The sequence below is a fragment of the Marmota marmota genome, unplaced genomic scaffold (genome assembly GCF_001458135.2).
Source record: "Marmota marmota marmota unplaced genomic scaffold, marMar, whole genome shotgun sequence".
Taxonomy (NCBI): Eukaryota; Metazoa; Chordata; class Mammalia; order Rodentia; family Sciuridae; genus Marmota; species Marmota marmota.
In genome coordinates this window covers 11,030,150-11,050,658 of record NW_025999853.1, presented here as the reverse complement: position 1 = coordinate 11,050,658, position 20,509 = coordinate 11,030,150, and the positions used below count along the sequence as shown (strand labels likewise).

The window sequence follows — 20,509 nt, the reverse complement described above, 5'->3', positions numbered from 1 at the left end:
AGGGAGTGGCTACTCTATGCCAGATGCTTTTCTAGTGCAGGGGAGGTAGTGGTAAATAAGACAGATGGCTAACAACCTATCAAGAGTATAGGTGTTGGCTCTCACCTCTGGGTAGCAGGTATTCAACATGCATTCAAACACATGAAAGTGTTTTATCAAGGGGCTAAAAGCATGCAATGGAGGAAGGATAGCATCTTCAACAAATGGTGCTGGGAAAACTGGANGAAGGGAAATTGCATGGAAATGGAAGGAGACCCTCAGGGTTATACAAAAGTACATACAAGAGGAAGTGAGGGGAAAGGGAAAAATAATACAAGGGGGAGAAATGAATGACAGTAGAGGGGGTAGAGAGAGAAGAGGGGAGGGGAGGGGAGGGGGGATAGTAGAGGATAGGAAAGGCAGCAGAACACAACAGACACTACTATGGCAATATGTAAATCAATGGATGTGTAACTGATGTGATTCTGCAATCTGTATATGGGGTAAAAATGGGAGTTCATAACCCACTTGAATCAAAGTGTGAAATATGATATATCAAGAAATTTGTAATGTTTTGAACAACCAACAATAAAAAATTAAAAAAAAACAAAAAAAAAAAAAAGAAAAAGAACCACAAAATAAAAAAAAAAAAAGAAAGTGTTTTATCAGTTATAGAAGGTTCATGCATTTAATTTAAGACTCAAAAATGTATGGGAATAACTACCCCCAATTTATAGATGAGGAAACTTAGGTTCAGGAAGTTTAAATCCTTAGACTCGGGTTGCACCTCAGAGCTGACGTCTGACTGACTCTGAAATGCACCCTTGGGCTGTATTGGCAAAGTTGATTTCCACTGCCTCAAGCCTTGTACATAGCTCTGCCTTTCCTTCCTTCACTGGTTTCCCCTTCCTTCTACTCATTCTTTTCTCCTGACAAATGAATTCTACAGTGAGGTGTTGGCAACATATTATCTTACCTCCTATTTTACCACTTTCACCACTTTTGATAGAAGACCCCAGAGACAGGGAAATGCTTAGCAATGACAGTGGAAGCAGCAGTGGTGATGGTGGTTACAATAGCTCAGCTGTTTTCTAAGGGCTCCCAAATACCCGTTTCTCTTGAGTCTCAGGCCACAGTATCTTTAGGAGGTGAATCACAAGACCACCAACTTTACTGATGAGGATCCTCATCTTTAGTGATGAGAGAACTAAGGTAAAAATGCACTTGATTATGAGGTGGAAATAAAATTCAAATCCGAAATGCACAGACTCCAAATCAAGTAGGTGGGTGAAAGTGTTTTTATCAATTAGAGAGGGCTCTGCTAATGTTTATGCAAATGTTTATTATTTAAAAAACAAAAACCAAAACCCAGCCTTTCCTGTAAGCTGCATGGACATGAAGGCAGACTTACCTACAGGGCCTTTTAGGAGTGAGTCTGGGGATAGGAGGGGGCATATTACAGAGTAAGGTTGGATTCTACAAATTTGATTGTTTACTCTGAAAAGATGTGGTGCAGGCTTTGGCTTTTCAGGATTCCCTAAACACTATGTTTTGGAGTTCCAGATCTACAGGACAGACATGCTGCAATTCTCCCCATCCAGAACCCAAGCAGACATTGCTAGTAGTAGCATGTTTAACTGTTTTGTGCAGACACAGCCTGGCAGTGCTAAACTGAGGCCTCTTGGTAGAGGGCCCATTTGTCATATACTAGAGGGTATCTAGTGGATTGATGAGAACTGGGGCACAACAAGTGTTTCTCAAAGGATATCTGAAATCCCATTCTTGACTCTGATTTTGAGGTTTTTGGCTTCACTGTAGGTTTTAACGTCAACCACCTCGACATTGCTCCCCGCTATGCCAGCATTCTCATGGGGATCTCAAATGGAGTGGGAACCCTCTCTGGAATGGTCTGTCCCCTCATTGTTGGTGCAATGACCAAGCACAAGGTAATGAATGGTCTCCTTCGTGGTTATGGGTTACAGTAGAAGTGCTGCAAAACTTGAGATCTCAAGGCCGTACCTGAGCCTGTAAATGTAAATACATGTGTCCTTAACCTTGATGAAGTTGCTGAACCACTTCTTCCTCTTCTTTCCTCCTCCTCCTATTTCTTATATCATTACTTGATGCCACCAGGACTGATTGTTGTTTGGTTCCATGTTTTCTCAACTAAGAAATAAAGGTGTAGGGGACAGGGATGAAGGTCACAGAGACCACTGAGAGACCCAAAGAAGAAATTGAGGCCATCAACTCAGGATAAATGAGTTACCAAGATTGTTTTATAATTTGAAGTGATTAAACTTTATAGGTTATTTCCATCTATTGCCTAGTGTGTTCTAGCATGAGAATATTAGTGCTGCTCTACTTCCTTGTTCAGAAGCAAAATAAACAAGACATTAATGATCCTTCCTAAGAACCTTCAAGGGTGTGGCACTCAGTCTTTATTGAGCCTTTGTGTATTTACACTAGCATGGGAGGTACAGAGAGATCCTGCAACCCATCCAGAGTTCAACCACAGGCCACTTGATTTCTGTATCTCTATCGGGAAAAAATTTCAGGATCCACTTTTTATAATCAGGAATTATTTGCTGCTATGGGGTTTTGGCCTATTTTCTTAGTCAAATTGCTTATTACAAATATGACTTCAGATATTCTTCCATCTTCTTTGAGAAGAAAGTGTGAGGTAACTTTCCTTGCTTGTTGACAAAAAAGGAAGATGGAATTTGGAGATAGCCAGAGAATCCATGTTCCCCCCCCCCCCCACCTTTTTTTTTAAAGGAAGGAATTTTTTTAAACACCTTTATTCTATTTATTTATTTGTATATGGTGCTGAGGATCAAACCCAGGGCCTCACATGTGCTAGGCAAGCACTCTACCGCTGAGCTATTGCCCCAGCCCCATGTTTCCCCTTTTTGTTCATGAGATGATAAGATCGGTAACACGCCTATCAATCTAAGTTATTATTTTCCGCTTACTTTAAATACTATCCTTCCCAACTTTTGCAGGACTGGATATGAAATCCAGGGCCTTGTGCATGCGAGGCAAGCACTCTACTGCTGATCTATACCCAAGTTCCTATTTTTTGATTTACTACTTTTTACGTAGAAAATATGATTATAAATAAGCTACTGATCATAAAGGTTGAACACTTCAATGGCTCAAATATTGTTTACCCAACAGTAAGCCAGAAAGAGATTTCTGATATTTAAAATCGTTGGGTCCTAAAGCAAGTGTGGCTTAGTCTACTATGACAGAGGAAAGCACATTTGTATGTTTAGGAGAGCTATGCAATGGTGCAGCATGCATTTTTGCATGTCATTTATTTTAAAAATGTATTTTTTAAATTCAAAATCACATTCATTCTAGTCTTTTTTTTAAAGTTTGTGATGGACCTTTATTTTATGTATTTATATATGCAGTGCTGAGAATTGAACCCAGTGCCTCACACATGCTAGGCAAGTGCTCCTCCACTGAGCCACAACCCCAACTCTCATTATAGTCTTAATGCAGCGTCTGACCATGTCCTCCTAAGAAGCACAGTGTTGCCTTGGGTTTGGCAGGTAGTTTTGTCTCAGTGAAGGCCTTCAGAACACACTGCTAAATCTCTGTTTTTGGTGAAAACATTAATTGCATTTTGTTCCATTTAGACCCGGGAGGAATGGCAGAATGTGTTCCTCATCGCTGCACTGGTGCACTATAGTGGTGTGATCTTCTATGGCATCTTTGCTTCTGGGGAGAAACAGGATTGGGCTGACCCAGAGTCTCTCTGTGAGGAGAAATGTGGAATCATTGACCAAGATGAATTAGCTGAGGAGACAGAACTCAACCACGAGACTTTTGTGAGTCCCAGAAAGAAGATATCTTATGGCGCCACCACTCAAAATTGTGAATTCCAGAAGAAGGAACACAGAGGACAGAGAGATATGACCCTCGAGGAGGGAGAACTGACGTCCTACCAGAACGAAGAGGGAAACTTCTCAGATATATCCTAATATCTGAGAGGTGCTTCTGTCTTTTCCTCACTTAGAACCATAAAGTATCCATACTTATTGCCTTCCTCAGAGCCCAGCTTGCCAGAGGGCCACATATGGGGACACTTGAGGTAGGAGGGGAAAGGAAGAAGATTAAATAGCAATGTAAAAAAGAAAATATTATTCTGCAATGACATGAATATAGAGTTTGTTCTCAGTTGATAAAATAGTTTAATACATATATATTTGGATTGGCAGTTGACCCTTTTCTCAAAGAACTGAACTTATGTGAAAAGGAATGACTAGAAGAATAAGGAAGACAATATCTTTTTGTTCAAAGAAACATGGAAGGAAATGGGGGTGTTTGATCAAGAGGAGAGTAAATGATAGTTGCTACCACATCTCAGATGGCAGCCATGCAGAGGAGGGTTTCTTATTTCTAATACAGGGTACCATTCTTAGAGGCCCTCTGTTGTGCCAGGTGCTTTATAAACATTTTTATTTAATCTCCATGTATTGATAACACACATTTATTATCTCCATTTTACAACTAAGGAAACTAAAGCAACAAGACATTAACTTGCCCAAGGTCATCTGGCCAGGGCTAGTGCTGAGATTGGCAAAGCCCAAAATGAGTGGCAGTTGTACGAAAGAAGATTTCAGCTCAGAATAGGGAAGACATTATTAGTAATGAAAATTAGAAATGGAATGAAATGTCTTGTGGGTAATTCTCTTTGGGGTAGGTGTGGGGGATGGGAGTGGCAGAGGGAATTCAAACATTAAATGACTGTCTGGACTCTAAGAAACTTAGGGTCCTATATTAATTGAAGAACCCAACCATTTTATAAATTCACAGGTTTTTAAAATATTCAGGGTCACAAATTATATGAGAGATTCAAATTAGTGAAGTGGAAAAAAAAAAAAAGCTAAGCAAGAGAGCCAAATTTCTAGGAATCCAATAGTTAGCATGGCTGAAAAGAAATAAACAAGGGGTTGACTATTAAATTTTAACCCTTTGTAATATCAAGAATGTGGTTAAATAATGTTTCAAATTACAAATCTTTAAGACATTTAATAGTTTCAGATGTAGGTTTGTGCATTTTATTAGATAAAATTGTCTTGAAAGAATCTTCTGTTTTAAAAAATATGTCTTTAGCCTTTTCCTGCTTGTGATTATATTAAGAAGTTTAATTAAATTGTACAAAATTATGGTGGAACTTTTCATAATAACTTTCTTTGGAATGATATGCAGGGAAGCCACAACAATATAGCAGTAGTTCTACAGGGAAATACTACAATGAAAAAAACTGAGACAATTAAACCTGTGTTGAAAAACTCATCTTTGATTGCATCAGGCAATAACGTGGGTACTCTCTACATATATTTAAAAATGTAATGTGGCATGTAAAAGATTATTTAAAAATAAAATTATTTTCCTGTTCATTGATTTTGAAAATTTTATTATTTTTGGAAGAAAAGTTTAATATCACGAAAAAAAGATAGACTTTCTTGTAGTATATTATAGTAAAGTATTTTTTCCCATATATATTTCTGTTGCCTAGTTGTATCTGTGGAATTATAATGTATTTTATAAAAAGAATAATATTAGAACTAACAAAAACAAAACAAAACAAGAATAATCTTGGATAAAAAAAAGAATTGCCAGAATTTCCATTAAATAATATTCTTTATATCATTGGTATATAATTTATAAGATATCTTTAAATCTCTTTAAGGAATTAATCCATGTAAGCCCCTTTTAGAATATAAAAGTGCTCATTAAATACCAAACATTATTGATATCATCTTTTAACCTTTTTGGGGAATTTTTCAGTCATAAAGAAAGCATCCTATGTCACTTTCATTCATCAGACACAGAGTTTATTGTGAAAATTGTCCTGTTTCTTAAGTAAAAAATTTATAGTAGCCAGTGGATTATTTTTTTTGTGTTAATAAAACAAAATAACTAAATATACCACACACAAAAAACCTTTAAGATAAGCTTTGATGTAATATTACAGATTATAATAGAAAATTGTGTTTATTCCATCATTTGAAATTAGTTTCATATGTAGAAATACCACATTTGTCTTTGTACATTTTGCTGCAAACATCCATTTGTAGAGCAACACTTGGAGGTGGAGTATAGATTCTAGCAGGAAGGAAAGACCTGAGAGTGTTGAATTCTTGAGATAAGAAAGTCTTGATTGACTTTTCCAAACAATAAAAGTTTTGGATGATCATGAAAATCATGACAAAAATAATAGTTATTCAAGAAATAATGAACCAGTGTTATTCTTGCTTGTATGTTAAATTCAACAAGTAAAAATTGGAGTCTGCTATTTCTGCTTCATACTACCTCCTTCCAACCCCAACAGACCCATTCTTCCTTCTCTGTTTTTATCTCACCCTTTCATATAAGCCAGAACTCTCAGAGTTTATCTTTGACTTAAAAAGAACAGTTTCCGCCTTTCTTTTCTCTGCCAAGTTCACATAATAAAACTTTCTTTTTTTGGGGGGGGGTGGTCACCAGGGATTGAATTTAGGGGCATTCAACCACTAAACCATATCCCAGCCCTATTTTGTATTTTATTTAGAGACAGGGTCTCACTGAATTGCTTAGCACCTCATCATTTCTGAGGCTGCTTTAAACTTCTGATCCTCCTGCCTCAGCCTCCCTAGTGGCTGCGATTACAGGAGTGCACCACTGCGCCTCTCTGCCTAACTTTCAATCTGTAGATCCATGTCTTACACCAGCTTTGGATAATTCTCAGTATTGTCTCTTTTTTCCCCTCTCTACCTCTATTGAGCTGTTATCTCTTAAGACACTTCTTTTGCTTCATTCCCTCTATACTCTCTAGGAGTCTCTGACCATCTCCTCTGTATTTTCTAGCCTTGCCTTTTTATATGTAATTCTGATTTATTTTTTAGTTCTTTCTTTCTTTAGCAAGTTCTTTTTTTATTACACATATAGAGCACAATTTTTCATATCTTTTTATATAAAGTATGTTCATGCCAATTCATGTCTTTATACATGTACTTTGTTGTTTTTTTTTGCATTACAATTCTTATTACACATATATACCACAATTTCTCAAATCTCTGTTTGTATATAAAGTAAGTTGACTAGCAAGTTCTAATCTGATAAAAATTCATCCAATGCTTTCTTAATTTCAGTTATTGCATTTTCAGTTTTAGAATTTTTGTTGCTTCTTCTTCTATTTCTGCTGAGTCTTCTTAAAAATATTTCCAAGGTGGGACTGGTGGTGTACACCCATAATCCCAGCAACCAGGGAGACTAAGGCAGGAGGATTGCAAATTCACGAGTAGCCTCAGCAATTTTTCAAGGCCCTGAGTAACTTATTGAGTTACTCAAAATAAAAACTAGAAAGGGCTAGGGGAGTAGCTAAGTGTTAGAGAACTTCTGGGTTCAATCATCAGTATAAATAAATAAATAAATATTTACAGTTTTTTTTTGTAAAAATTTCGACCTTGTATTTAGTAAGCTAAAGTTTTAAATTCAGATCAGTGCCAATATGTGGAAGCCATGTAATTGTTCCTATTTTCTGTTGATTTTGCTGGTTCTTGCTCATATAATCTTATCTGGGCCGATGCCTTGTTTTCTTTATTGTATTAGACATTGTATTTGGAAAGTTGCTTGAAGAATAATTTTTAGCTTAAAACAATACCCCCTGCTTTTTCCTCCAGGAAAGTTTTGTTTGTTTCTTCAAGGAGCCTGAGCCCATTAGCTATATGGGATCACCTTAGTCCAGTTTCAGGGCCTGAGATATTCTGGGCCACCTGATGATTAGAAGCTGGGCTGCAAGCTGTGTGAAGGCTCTTTTACTTCCAATTCATCCTCTCCTACAGGACAGCACTTCAGGGTTCCAATTCACACTATTGTGTTCTTACCAGTGTCCAACTGTGTTCCCCTCCATACCAGGCCATCAAACATACTGCTCAGCTATCAAACACTGACTTTGCTGGAATTAACAAATGCTCCTAGGAGAAAAGTATCCTCAAATGTCAAGCTCACTTCTCTGGATTTTCATCTTTTCTTGGTTGGTCAGATGGCAAGCTGATAATTTTTCACTACCATGTTGTTTTTCCAATGCTTTCAAGCAGATTGTTAAAATGTTTTGTTCAACTTTCCTAGTGGGAAGGTTGTCTGAATTACCTGGTATGTCATCAGTAGACATTGAAATCTCTTTTATTTTGTCTTCACAAGTTATTTTAAACAACTGTATTTTCCTGGGGATAATATAGCAATAAATTAAACCCCAAATCTCAGTGATTTAATACAGCAGATATTTAGTTCTCTCTTGTATTCCAAATTGAGGTAAGTTGGGTTGGGGTGGAGTGGAGGCTTGTTCTAGATGGTCACTTATGTATAGAGGATATATTTTTCCCCACTTACCATTTTGTAGCTCTCTATTTGTAACATGACGACTGGCCTCACCGTGAAGGTAAAAGGAGAAGGCACTCTGGGTCTTCAGTGCTTTTCTCTGAAATGATACCATAATTTTTGGTTCCAGACAAAGGCCTGCACTAGACACATAACCCCAATCTAACTCCAAGGGTGGCTAGAGGATAAAGAGGAATATGTAGATTATCAATTTAGCACTAATTACACCCACCTTCAGCCTTGATTCAGGGACTTAGAAATTCTCACAGCATGATGAAATAATCACCTAACTCCAAGTGTCAAAAATGTCCCAGGACTAAGGACATAGCTCAGCAGTAGACTGCTTGCCTAGCATGTGCAAGGCCCTGGGCTCAGTTCCTAGCACCTGGGGCACAGGGGAGGTGTGTTGTGACCCTGCTATGTGGCTTTCTGGAGGCCTGAACTAGGTTGTAGGGAGTAAATCTTCGTATGGGAAGGAACACTGATCCCCCTCCAGGAGAGACCAGAGGCCACAAAGATATTAATTAATTAGAACATAACAGATTTTGGTTTGGTTCAAACTTCAGCTAATCACCAAGTTTGGGAATCTGAACTTCCCTTTAGATTACATACATAGCTGTTTCCAGGCTTTAGACTAACCTTTCCATATATAATCTTATTTAATTATCATGGCAACTCAATGAAGAAGATCAAATGATTTATTACCAAGCATTTATTAATAAATAAATAGTGTTTCAGAGAAAAATTTAAACACAAATCTCTAAAGGCTGCATTTTCATCTTAATTTTTAATTAAGATTAATAATTTAATCTTATTCTTAGTTTTTTTTTCTGTACTGGGGATAGAACTCAGGTCCTTGCATCTGTGCATGCCTAGCAAATGCTCCAGCATTGAGCTACAGTCCCAGCTCTAATTCTTAAATTCCTAATTCTAATGAAATATTAGATTTGACTTAATAAATTTAACCTAATGAAATATCTAATTAAAGATTATATCCACATTTAATGTAATCTTAATTAAATCTTAATTCTTCATATTTAATTTGTTCTCCTCAGTTTCTCCCAGCTAGCAGTAACTCCAGACAATGGCATTCTCAAGGTCGGAAAAGTCACATTTGTTTCAGGAAGGTGTGATCAAACTGAACGCACTGAGCCCTGGAGGTTTAGTTCAGACCCAATGATCAGGCCAGGTTAAAAAAACAGAACAAGTGAGCTCCCTCTTCTCCCAACTGCCTGACTGCAGTGAAACAGGAGAACCAGGGGTCTGGGCTTCCCCTGCTTCCCTGGCTACACAATAGCTCAGGTAGGAAGACTATATCCAGTGCTGACTGAATATTGGGGGTGTTGGGAAAACCTTTTCCAGGTGGCTGAATTTTTCCCAGACATCCCATGTATGGAAACAACAAACACTATCTAATCTCACTTGGGACATGTCCTGCATGGAATAGATGCCCAATGGGTATGTTCTTCAAATTCAGCGTGGTATTCAAGGAAGATTAGGCTGGTGATGGCAGTCAGGTTGGTCTATTGAACATGCAGATTAAATGTAGGCTTTTATATGTGCCTTATAGAAGAAATTCTTCTTATAAAATAGAAGAATAGTCACCTTCAGGGAGCTGAATGGGGATGCAGGAAGCTTAACTGAAGTTACTGCACCCAGAAAAGCTGTAAAATTGAAGGCACCAATACCAGCACCTCTGGAGGACAAAGCAAGGGGAGTGAAGTGGGGAACAGAAGGAGGAGAACTGGGGACACAACTGGCTGAAAGTTAGTGCTGCCAGTTTAGCAGCCATACTGAAAGTGCAGTAACAGAGCAGCTATAGCCCCAGAGTCTCTCCCCAGCGGCTCAAGAAACCACTCTTCCCCCTACCTGATGGAGAATGGGTGGTGGTGGTGGTTATTTTCTGGAAGGGAACTCTGGCCTCAAGAACATCCCTCATCACTAAATATCAGCTCCAAAAGATAGAGAGTTCCATCTATTTTGGTGACTGATGTACCTCAAGTATTGAGAACAGTACTTGGTATTAAATAACGACTTGGTAAATATTTATCGAATCAGTGAAGGATGAATGAATGAGCCACATTAAATAAAGGGAAATTAACTAAAAGTATGCCTACTGGATACTGAAAATTTCCAGCTGCTTTCTGGGACTGAGATTCCAAAATGCTGCCAGCCAGGCATTCATATGTAGGAGATTGAAGGAGTCACAGCGTGAAGGTGGGAGCTCATTAAGAAAAAGTGTTTACAACTGTTGACATTTAGAGGTTTCCCCCATCACAATAAACAGATCCTGCTCCATAACTCCCTGCCAGGCCTACCCACCAAGGCTTACCCATGGGAGTAGAAATTAGATTGTTGGTTGGTTTGTTCATTCAACAATCACTTAATATCTATAGTGAGCACCTTGTTTTTTGAGCACTTATAGTCTTCTAGGCACTAGGGACAGAAACTGAGTGTTTGCTCATATGAAGCTTGTATTCCAGAGGACAGACAAAAAATAAGGCTATCAACTAGTATGGGATGTCAGAGAGTGGTAAGTGCTAAGAGCAAACATAGAATAGAATCAAGGAGACAGAGAGTAAGGGTTGATGTGCTATGTCAAGTGTTCAAGGGGTAAGCTGAACTCTGAGCAGAGAATTGGAGGCAGTGAGGGAGCAAGTCAAAGCATTTTTGGGCAAAGAGTTCCAGGCAGAGAAAAAGCAAGTACAAAGTCCCCATGTTCGGCATATATAAAGGACCCCAAGTCCCTCAAAGTGGCCTGGTTCTGGACATATTTTGATGAAAGAGGAAACATTTACTGAGGGGCAGGAGACCAGCAGGAGTAGAATTGGTGGAGGAAGGAATCAAGAATTTTGGACTTGTTGGATTTTGGAATTTGTCCGCCTTTAGATGTCTGTGTGGTGATATCAGGTGGGCAGTGGAAATACAGTCTGGAATTCAGGGCAGAAGTCAGAGCTGGAGCTACATTTGTAAGTCATCATCACATCTCATAGTTAGGATATAAAGCCAAGAGATTAGGTGATATTATCATGATTCCGTGTAGAGAGCAGTGTGACTGAGCCCTGAGGACCCTCCAACTAAGAGAGATCAGGAAAATGAGAAGGAACCAGCAAAAGAAATGGAAAGAGTTAGGTAAGGGTGGGGGCATCTAGAGATAGTGGTGCCCTGTGGCCAAGTAGAGCAAGCTTGGTGTGGAGGACAGTATGGTCAGTTGTGTGCAAGCTTCTTCATGGTCAGTTGAGATAACGACTGAGGAAGAACCATTGATTTAGGAACATGGAGATCACAAAGTGACCTTTAATGTAGCAGTGATGACAAAACCCTGAATGTTCCATAAAGTGTTCCATAAAGAGTGGCTTTTTATTGTCTTCCTTTTACTTATGAACAAACAGTCAAGGGTTGTCAGTTTGGAAAATTTTTCAACATGAAAGACAAGAGACCAACACCCACAGGAAGAAAGGTACTTGGAGGTACTTAGACATCAAATTGAATACTTTTGTCTGTTCTTGAGCTTCATATAAGTGGAATCATACAGAACTGGTTCTTTTGAATCTTTCTTCCCTCAGGATAATTTAAAAACTTTATCCCTGTTATTGTGTTTATCAGTAGTTCACTTTTTATTGTCATTGTATGGATATATTAAAATTTGTTTATTCTCTTAGTGTTGTTGGTCATTTGATTTGTTCCATGTTTGTGTGTGTGTGTGTGTGTGTGTATGGGGTTAGACGCTGTTATGAATAAAGTATCTATAAATGTTCTTGTCTTTTTGTGGACATACGTTTTTATTTCTCTAGGAGTGGAATTGCTAGGTCATAGGGTAGATGTATGTTTAATTTTATAACAAATTGCCAAACAATTATCCATTTTACATAGAAGTTGTACTATTTTACTTTCCTACCATTTATAAATAGAGTTCCAATTGTTCCATGCCAATGAGAACATGATCTTTAATGATTCAATATTATTATTTTATATTATGCAGTTGTATCACCTGGTAATTGTTGAGATGTCAGCTACTAGGTTATTTTAGGCAGTATCTTAATTTTCACTCTCACAAATAATAGTGATGATGTCCTTGATTATAAATCCTTGACTTCATCTGGAAGAGATATTTTCAAAAGAAAATGAACCTATTTCTATATTATCTATTGTTCTGTAAATATCTGGTTAAATTTACTAACAACAATAATAAAGCAGATAGTACTATAGTTTGGGTCTGGAATGTCCCTGAAAGGCCCATAAATGTCTTAAAGACTTATTCCCCAGCATGGCACTAATGGGAGGTGGAGGAAATTGTAGGAAGCCCTAGTGAGAGGTCTTGGGTCATTGGTGGTGTGTCCTCTAAGGGGACTGTAAGATCTCAGTCTTTTCTTTGGGCTCTCCCTTTCTCTTTCTCTAACCTAGTCAGAAGACGAATGGACTTCCTCTGGCATCTGTTCCATGTGGCTCCTGTCATGATGTACTATGCCACCACAGGCCAAAGCAATAGTGGCAATCAGTCATGAATTGAAACCTCTCAAAGTGTGAGCCAAAGTAAACCTTTCCTCTTTTGAAGTTGATTTATCTCAGATATTTGTCATAGCAATGGAAAGCTGACTAACAGAGACTGCAAAAATGCATCTATCTGAAAAACAATTTCAAAGTGATTTTGAAATGCATATTTTTCAGTAGTTACATGTGAAGTAGACAGACAACTGAAATTCCAGGGCTTGAAAGCACTTAAAACAAAGGGATATCCCAAGGTTATAGTCTCTTTCTCTTTCCCTTTCTCTCTCCCCTCTCTCTTTATTTCTCCTTCTCTGTGCCTTCTTTCTTTCTTTTCTCTCTCCATCCTCATATACATATCTACCCACAATGTCTGGATTCTGAAATAAAGTTTGAGTTTAGCTGATAATCAAGACATACCACTAATATGATGGCAACTTGACCCTGTCAGTCAATTGTGTGGGAGCCATTTGTAGAAGCGTGGCAGAAGCTGCCAGGTGAATCTACTTCCCTTTCCTCCTCAGCTGTCCCTAATGGAGATGGATGACACCACCTCTCAGCCAGGGCTTGTGGCTGAGCATGACGGATCTCCGTTTTCAAAGCCAGTGGGGAGGCAGAGCTTTTCTGGAGAAGCTCCCACTTTGCCACACATTTCATATGGAGAGAATATCAAGAGGAAGGGGGAATAATTAATGCCAAATACTGAAGCTTGGGAAGCCTCTGCTGTTTTGGATAATGCAAGTCCTTGAGATGAGACTTTCTCCATTTGGGGTTCATGGGTGGGGCCCACCGAATACCCTCAGAAAATGTGGAATGAAAGTCTGTATTTGTTCACTTTTTCCAGGCTACAGAGTCTAACTGTCACATTATCAAAATTGCCCATAATCCAACATAAGCTAAGATTGACCCAGAAGGGATAAGAAGATAATGTGCTCAGTTGAAGGAAATCTAATAACCGTGCAGTGCCTTTGTGACCCACTGCCTGAGACACCTTTGGTGTAAGATTGGGTCTTTGGCTTAAGCATTTGTTTATTTCTTTTCCCTTTTTTTTCCTCATCTTTATTGTAAATCTATCATGATTATCTACCATAATTCCTCTTTCTCTTTTCTTCATTTGGATTCTTTTTATTTCCCATCCTTTTCCTCCTTCTTCATGTAATCAGAGAAGTTTGGCTTATTATAGTGGTGGGTGGCCAAAAAGGTGAGAATGTCTCCACTTTATTTCTCTAACATCTATTCCTACCCTCTGCTATAGTAACTATTATGATACTGGAATTAAGAAGACAAACTCATGTAAAAAGTACTGGCAGGGGCTGGGGATGTGGCTCAAGCGGTAGCGTGCTCTCCTGCCATGCGTGTGGCCCGGGTTCGATCCTCAGCACCACATACAAAGATGTTGTGTCCGCCGAAAACTAAAAAATAAATATTAAAAAATTCTCTCTCTCTCTCTCTCTCTTTAAAAAAAAAGTACTGGCATAGGGCTGGGCTTGTGGCTCAGTGGTAGAGTGCTTGCCTAGCATGTGGGAGGCACCGGGTTTGATCTGCAACACCACATTAAAAAACACACTGCTGGGGGGACTGCAAATTCGTGCAGCCAAGATGGAAAGCAGCATGGGGATGTCTTGGAAAATTGGGAATGGAACCACCATTTGACCCAGCTATCCCTCTCCTCCGTCTATACCCAAAGGACTTAAAAACAGCATACTACAGGGACACAGCCACATCAATGTTTATAGCAGCACAATTCACCATAGCTAAACTGTGGAACCGACCTCAACGCCCCTCAATAGATGAATGGATAAAAAAAAGTGGCATATATACACAATGGAATATTAATCAGAAATAAAAGAGAATAAAATCATGGCATTTGAAGATAAATGGATGGAGTTAGAGAAGATAATGCATTTAGCCAATCCCAAATAACTAAATGCTGAATGTTTTCTTTGATATAAGGAGGCTGATTCATAGTGGGACAGGGAGAGGGAGCATCTGAGGAATAGACGAACTCTAGATAGGGCAGAGAGGTTGGAGGGGAGGAGATGGGGCATGCGGTTAGAAATGATGGTGGAATGTGATGATCGTTATTATCCAAAGTACATGTATGAAGAACGAATTGGTGTGAATATACGTTGTATACAACCAGAGATATAAAAAATTGTGCTCTATATGTGTAATAAGAATTGTAATGCATTCGCTGTCATATATAAATTAAAAAACAAAAGTACCCAATACAACTCCTAATACTCAACAGCATGCCTGAAACTCAACAGATAATGTTGAGTGTCTGGATGGCTGGATTGATGAAAGAATGAGAAGAAGAATGCTATTTATGTATTTGTTCATTTCTAATAAAATTTATCATTTTTTTAAAAAAGAATTGTAATGCATTTCGCTGTCATATATAAATAAATAAATAAAATAAAGGCATTTTAAAAATATCTTTAAAAAAAGTACGGGCATAGTTTTCCCCCCAAGTCATATTGCATGTGACTGTAATATGTAATAAAGCCTGATGAGCAACACCCTAGGGAGATAATGCTAACATCCTTGAGAAATTAATGGAAACTACTATGAAGTACCAGGAACACATAGCCATAAAGTCTAGTTAAATATTATCACTTAAAGAACCATTTGAAATAATGCTATTTATACAATCAGAGTCAATCTTATTTCTCTCCAGATTCAATAATTATTCACAGCAAGAGCAAACATCTTGGCTTTTACTAATTACAGAAACTTTTTTTTAATGAAATAGCTTTTTATGTTTTAAGAGTGCTTCTTGCTTTAAAGTTGTTTCCAAGATTGCATGTTCAAAGATCATCTTTTAATCTTCTGCATTTTTAACAATGATGTAATGCTTCCTTGATTATTTCAGCATAATGTCGAAGCCAAGCACCACAGGCTGGAGTTCACACATACTTCCTTTTTAATCTTCTTTGGGAACACATTTCATAATGAGTTCTGACCTGAAATATGGTCCTGGTTTTCATCAGAATTTTTTTTTTTCATTCTATTCTTAGCTGAAATGGAATAAAGAGTCAAATGACTTTGGGCTCTTTTTTTCGGTCTCGTGTTTGTGGTTTCACAGGGTTTGACTAAACTCAAGGATAGGATTTCACTGTGAGTAGAAGAGTTCAAGGTCCCAGGGTCCAAAACTGCCCCATGAGCAGCATCTCTGCTCTGATGAGGCCATAATATTTTTATAATTTTTTAGAAAGATTGAATATGGTTCTTATGAATGAATCCATCAATGCATTTGGGACATAACTGGTCTTTAGAACATAAAAGTGTTATTTCTTTCCTTATTTAGAATTCCAAAAGTTTCTGGTTTATAACTGCATAACAAACTCCCCCTAAGGTTTTATGTTTTTTGAACACAGATTTACTTAATTGCTCACAACTCTGTGGGTCAGCAGTATGAGTTGGACCCCATCAGTTGGTCCATCTGCTGGTCCGCCCTGGGGTTGGCCATATGACTAGGTCCTTTCACACTTGACTGTGTTAGATGGTCTCACTGGCTATTGACTAGTGCCCTGGTTCTGCCCCCATCACCTCTCATCCTCCACGTGACTAAATTGGGCAATGTCGTCATCTTCTTCTCTTTTTCCTCCTCCTTCCCCTTCCAGTTTTTAACAGTCTTTTAAAAAAATGATTATTTTTAGTTATACATAACATTAGGATTCATTTTGACATAATTATAAAAGTACAGAATATAATTTTGTTCTAATTTAGTTCCCAGAACTTCCTCTTTCCCTCCCCTCCTCCCTCCCCTCTTCCCCTCCTTGTGTTCTACTGATATTTCCGCTATGTGCTTACAGCTTTTTTTTTTTTTTAAATAATGTCTCGTGGATTTACATGATGGTGAGATTCACTGTGGTATATTCATATACGTTCATAGGAAAGTTAGGTCAGATTCATTCTACTTTCTTCCTTTATCCCATCCCTCCACCCCCCAATTCCCTTTGTCTGCTGTACTGATCTTTTTTCTATTTTGATGTAATTCCACCCCCACCCCCACTGCCATCTTTTTCATCCCGCTCCCTTATTTTGGACTAGCTCCACATATCAGAGAAATCATTTGACCTTTGGCTTTTGGGGTCTAGTTTATTTCACTTAGCATGATAGTCTCATTCATCCATTTACTAGCAAATGCCATAATTTCATTCTTCTTTATGGCTGAGTAATACTGCATTGTGTGCATGTACCACTTTTATCTTTTCTTTTCTTTTATCCATTCATTTGTTGAAGGGCACTTGGCAACTGTTAATTGTGTTGCTATAAACATTCATGTGGCCAAATCCCTGTAGTATGATGATTTTAGATCTTTTGGATATATCCTGAGGAATGGGATAGTGGGCCATATGGTTACAGAATGGTTACACTAATTTTCAGTCTACCACAGTATATAAGTGTACTTTTCCCCCTACATCCTTGCCAATACTTATTATGATTTGTGGTCTTGGTAATTGCCTTTCTGACCTGAGTGAGATGAAGTCAATGTAGTTTTGACTTGCATTTCCCTAATTGCTAGAGACGTTGAACATTTTTTCCTGTATTTGTTGACTATTTGTATTTCTTCTTTTGAGAAGTGTCTGTTTAGTTCTTTTGCTTATTGATTGGTTAGGTTGTTGTTATTATTATTATTATTATATTTTGGTGTTAATGTTTTGAGTTTTTTGTATATTATGGATATTAATGCCCTTATCTGAGAAGCAGGTGGCAAAAGATCTTTTCCCATTCTGTAGGCTTTCTCTTCAAGCTCTTAATTGTTTCCTTTGCTTGTGGAAGGTTTTTAAATTTGGGGTTTTTTACATGGTGGATTCTGAGCAGCATTATAGGGAGGATGGATGCTGTAGCACCTCTTGAGGACAAGGCCCAGCTGTCTCACCATTTGCTTTTTCTACACCCTCTTGGTTACAGGGCCAGGCTTAATTCAAGAAGAGGGAAAGTAGACTTCACCTCCTGATCAGAGGAGCCTCAAAATTTCCTTGCAAAGGAGCATCCACACAGGAATGCAAAGGCTGCCGTGGTCACCTTTGCAAAACAATCTCCCACAGCATCTCATCACAATGAGGATAAAAAACATTTTCAAGCATCCCTATGTCAATGACACTCCCTGTCTTCCTTCTCATCCTGTATCGTTCTTTCTTCCTTCTGTTCCTGGCCTCAAACTTACCCATCTTGCTGTTCCCTGTCAGAAATGCTTCTTCCTCAAATCTTGGCTCCTTCTCACCATTCAGATCTCCGTTCAATGCCAATCCTTCACAATGCTTAAAGTTGCCTTTCCCACTTTCCTAGCTGCGCCTTGATTTATTAATGTTTATACTTTTATCTGTTTCCTTTGTCACTCTCTGAAATCATTTCCTTTTACAGATAAATGCTGAGCACATATCTTTAAATGCTGACTCACACCTGTAATCCCAGCAACCTGGGAGGCTGAGGCTGGAGGATTGTCACTTTGAGGTCAGCCTGGACGACTAAGCCAGATCCTGCCCCCAACCAAACCAAACCATGCTTATTTTCCCACAGGGATATCAGTTCTATGAGAGCTAGGAGTTTGTCTTCTTGATTCCCTTATGTAGAGGAATCACAACAGGTCTACAGTAATGGCTGTCAACTTTGGCTACAGTTTGGAAGCGTCTGGAAGTGGTGGGTGGTGGTGGTAGTGATGCTGTTGCCCAGGCTGCAGACCGCTTGTGAGCCAGGTAATTCCAGACAGCAGCCAAGGCTAGGAAACACTGGCCTAGCCTAAGAAGGCAAATGTCAAGAGGGCGAGGAAAGAAGGCCTCCCTGCTAGGAGCATAGGGAGAGCAAGGGAGAAAGGCAGTGGACTCCTCAGAATGAACGATGCCAGGAATGGCTGATTCAATAAGCCGTTGGCACAGGCGCTATTCTTCCTGAGGTTTTCTGGGCTAGTTCTGATTTGATGTATTCCATTTTCCACGTAAGTCAACAAAACTTTCTTTTTTGATATTTCAGCTCCAAACTCCATTTCCAAGGTAAAAGTAACACAAAAACTATAGTCACATGATGAATTTGTTTTCTTCAGAAAGTATATTTCCCCAGGATGAGAAATGTCTTGAGAAAAGCCATCTTAGATGCTCAAGTAGGACATAGAAATGATGGAATGGTGTCCTGTGATTGGTCTGTTAGGACAGCTTGGAGATGATAGATGGGAGCAGGAAAGAGGCGAGAACCCCAGCCAGGTTGGTGCATATGCCCAGTGGATAAGGATCACGGTGACGGGGACATAAAGTCAAGTGCACATGTGAGAGGCATTTGGAAGAAAGAAGCTAGTCATGACTCATGATGACCTGGCAGCGTCACAGATATAGGAGAAGGGTGTCCTGACCCTTCTGGGTTAACTTGTTCTGCGTGAGCATTCACAGTGATCAATTTAACAGAATCAACCTCTCTCGGTGCTGTGTGTTACCTGAGGGGAGGAGAGTGGCAAAGAGCAAAGGGAAAAATCCCTTCTCCTGCTACCAGTTCCCCAAAAAGTCAAAAACCTTCCTTTGAAAAAATTGAGATCTAATTCACACATCATAAAATTTACTCTTTGAAAGTGTTCAGTTCGCTGGATTTTAGTATATTCACAAGTTGTGCGATGAATATCACTAGCTAGTCCAGGACATTATTATCACTCTAGAAAGGAACGCTGTCATTCATAGTCACCCCCCATTGCCCCGATCCCCCTTCCCTTTCTATGTAATATTCCACTGTATGGATATGTTGTGCACTTTGCTTATTCATCAATTGATGGGCGTTGGGGTTGTTTCCACTTTTTAGACATTATGAATATTGCTTAAGCCCTGCGTCTTCGAGATAGTCCTTATTGTGCTTTCATGAGCCGTTTTCAATATTTCAAGCGTATGGTGGAGTCATCCCATTGACTCCCATAATTGTGAGAATGAATTGTTAGAACTGTTAAAATGGAAGATCACGCTCTTCTTTTTCTCAAAACCCTCCAACGGCTCCCCTTTTCACTCAGAGTAAAAGCTGATCCTAAGCACAAACTCAAAGACCCCTTTTGATTTGTCCTCCCGACTGCATCTCTGGACCTCCCTCGGTCTCAGCTGAGGTGGGCTTCCCGTTGATCCTCAAACCCCTTGCCATCCTCCCTGCTCAGGGCCTGTTCCCTTTGCTCTCTCTTCTCCCAGAGGTCTCAGTGGAGTACTCTGTTATGTCCTCCAAGTCTTTGCTCAGATATCACCTTCTCAGACCTTTTCTGACCTCACTAGTAAAAAGAACACCCCTGCACCTCCACTATGCCTGGGTTCTCCCTTCCTGCTTTGTGTTTCCCTTAGAACTTATTCTGTCAATATATTTTATTTATCTTTCTCACTGTCTTTTCCATTAGTATGCAAAGCCCATGAGGGTGGGAATTTTGTGTGTTCCCTTCACTGCGACATCCCCAGCACCTCTAATTGTGTCTGACATCTAACAGGTGTTCCTTCAATGTATGGTGAATGAGCGTGTTTCAACCTAGGCTGCTCAGTCTATCTAAAACATCTCATTTATTTTTTTTTTAATATTTATTTTTCAGTTTTCTTTTTTTATTTATTTTTTTTTTAAATTTTTTATTGTTGGCTGTTCAAAACATTACATAGTTCTTGATATATCATATTTCACACTTTGATTCAAGTGGGTTATGAACTCCCATTTTTACCCC

At 38.8% G+C, this 20,509-nt stretch overlaps 1 protein-coding gene across 1 annotated transcript in view; it reads left to right on the top strand.

Annotated features, from left to right (window-relative positions):
* Window positions 1-5,430, top strand: part of Slc17a8 (solute carrier family 17 member 8) — a 48,678-nt gene extending 43,248 nt beyond the window's left edge. Inside the window, exons 11-12 of the mRNA XM_048803263.1 lie at window positions 1,798-1,925; window positions 3,624-5,430. Coding sequence (XP_048659220.1) covers window positions 1,798-1,925; window positions 3,624-3,968 — 473 coding nt within the window. The 3' untranslated portion in view covers window positions 3,969-5,430. The remainder of the gene's footprint in view (window positions 1-1,797; window positions 1,926-3,623) is intronic.
* The last annotated feature ends 15,079 nt before the right edge of the window (window positions 5,431-20,509 follow it).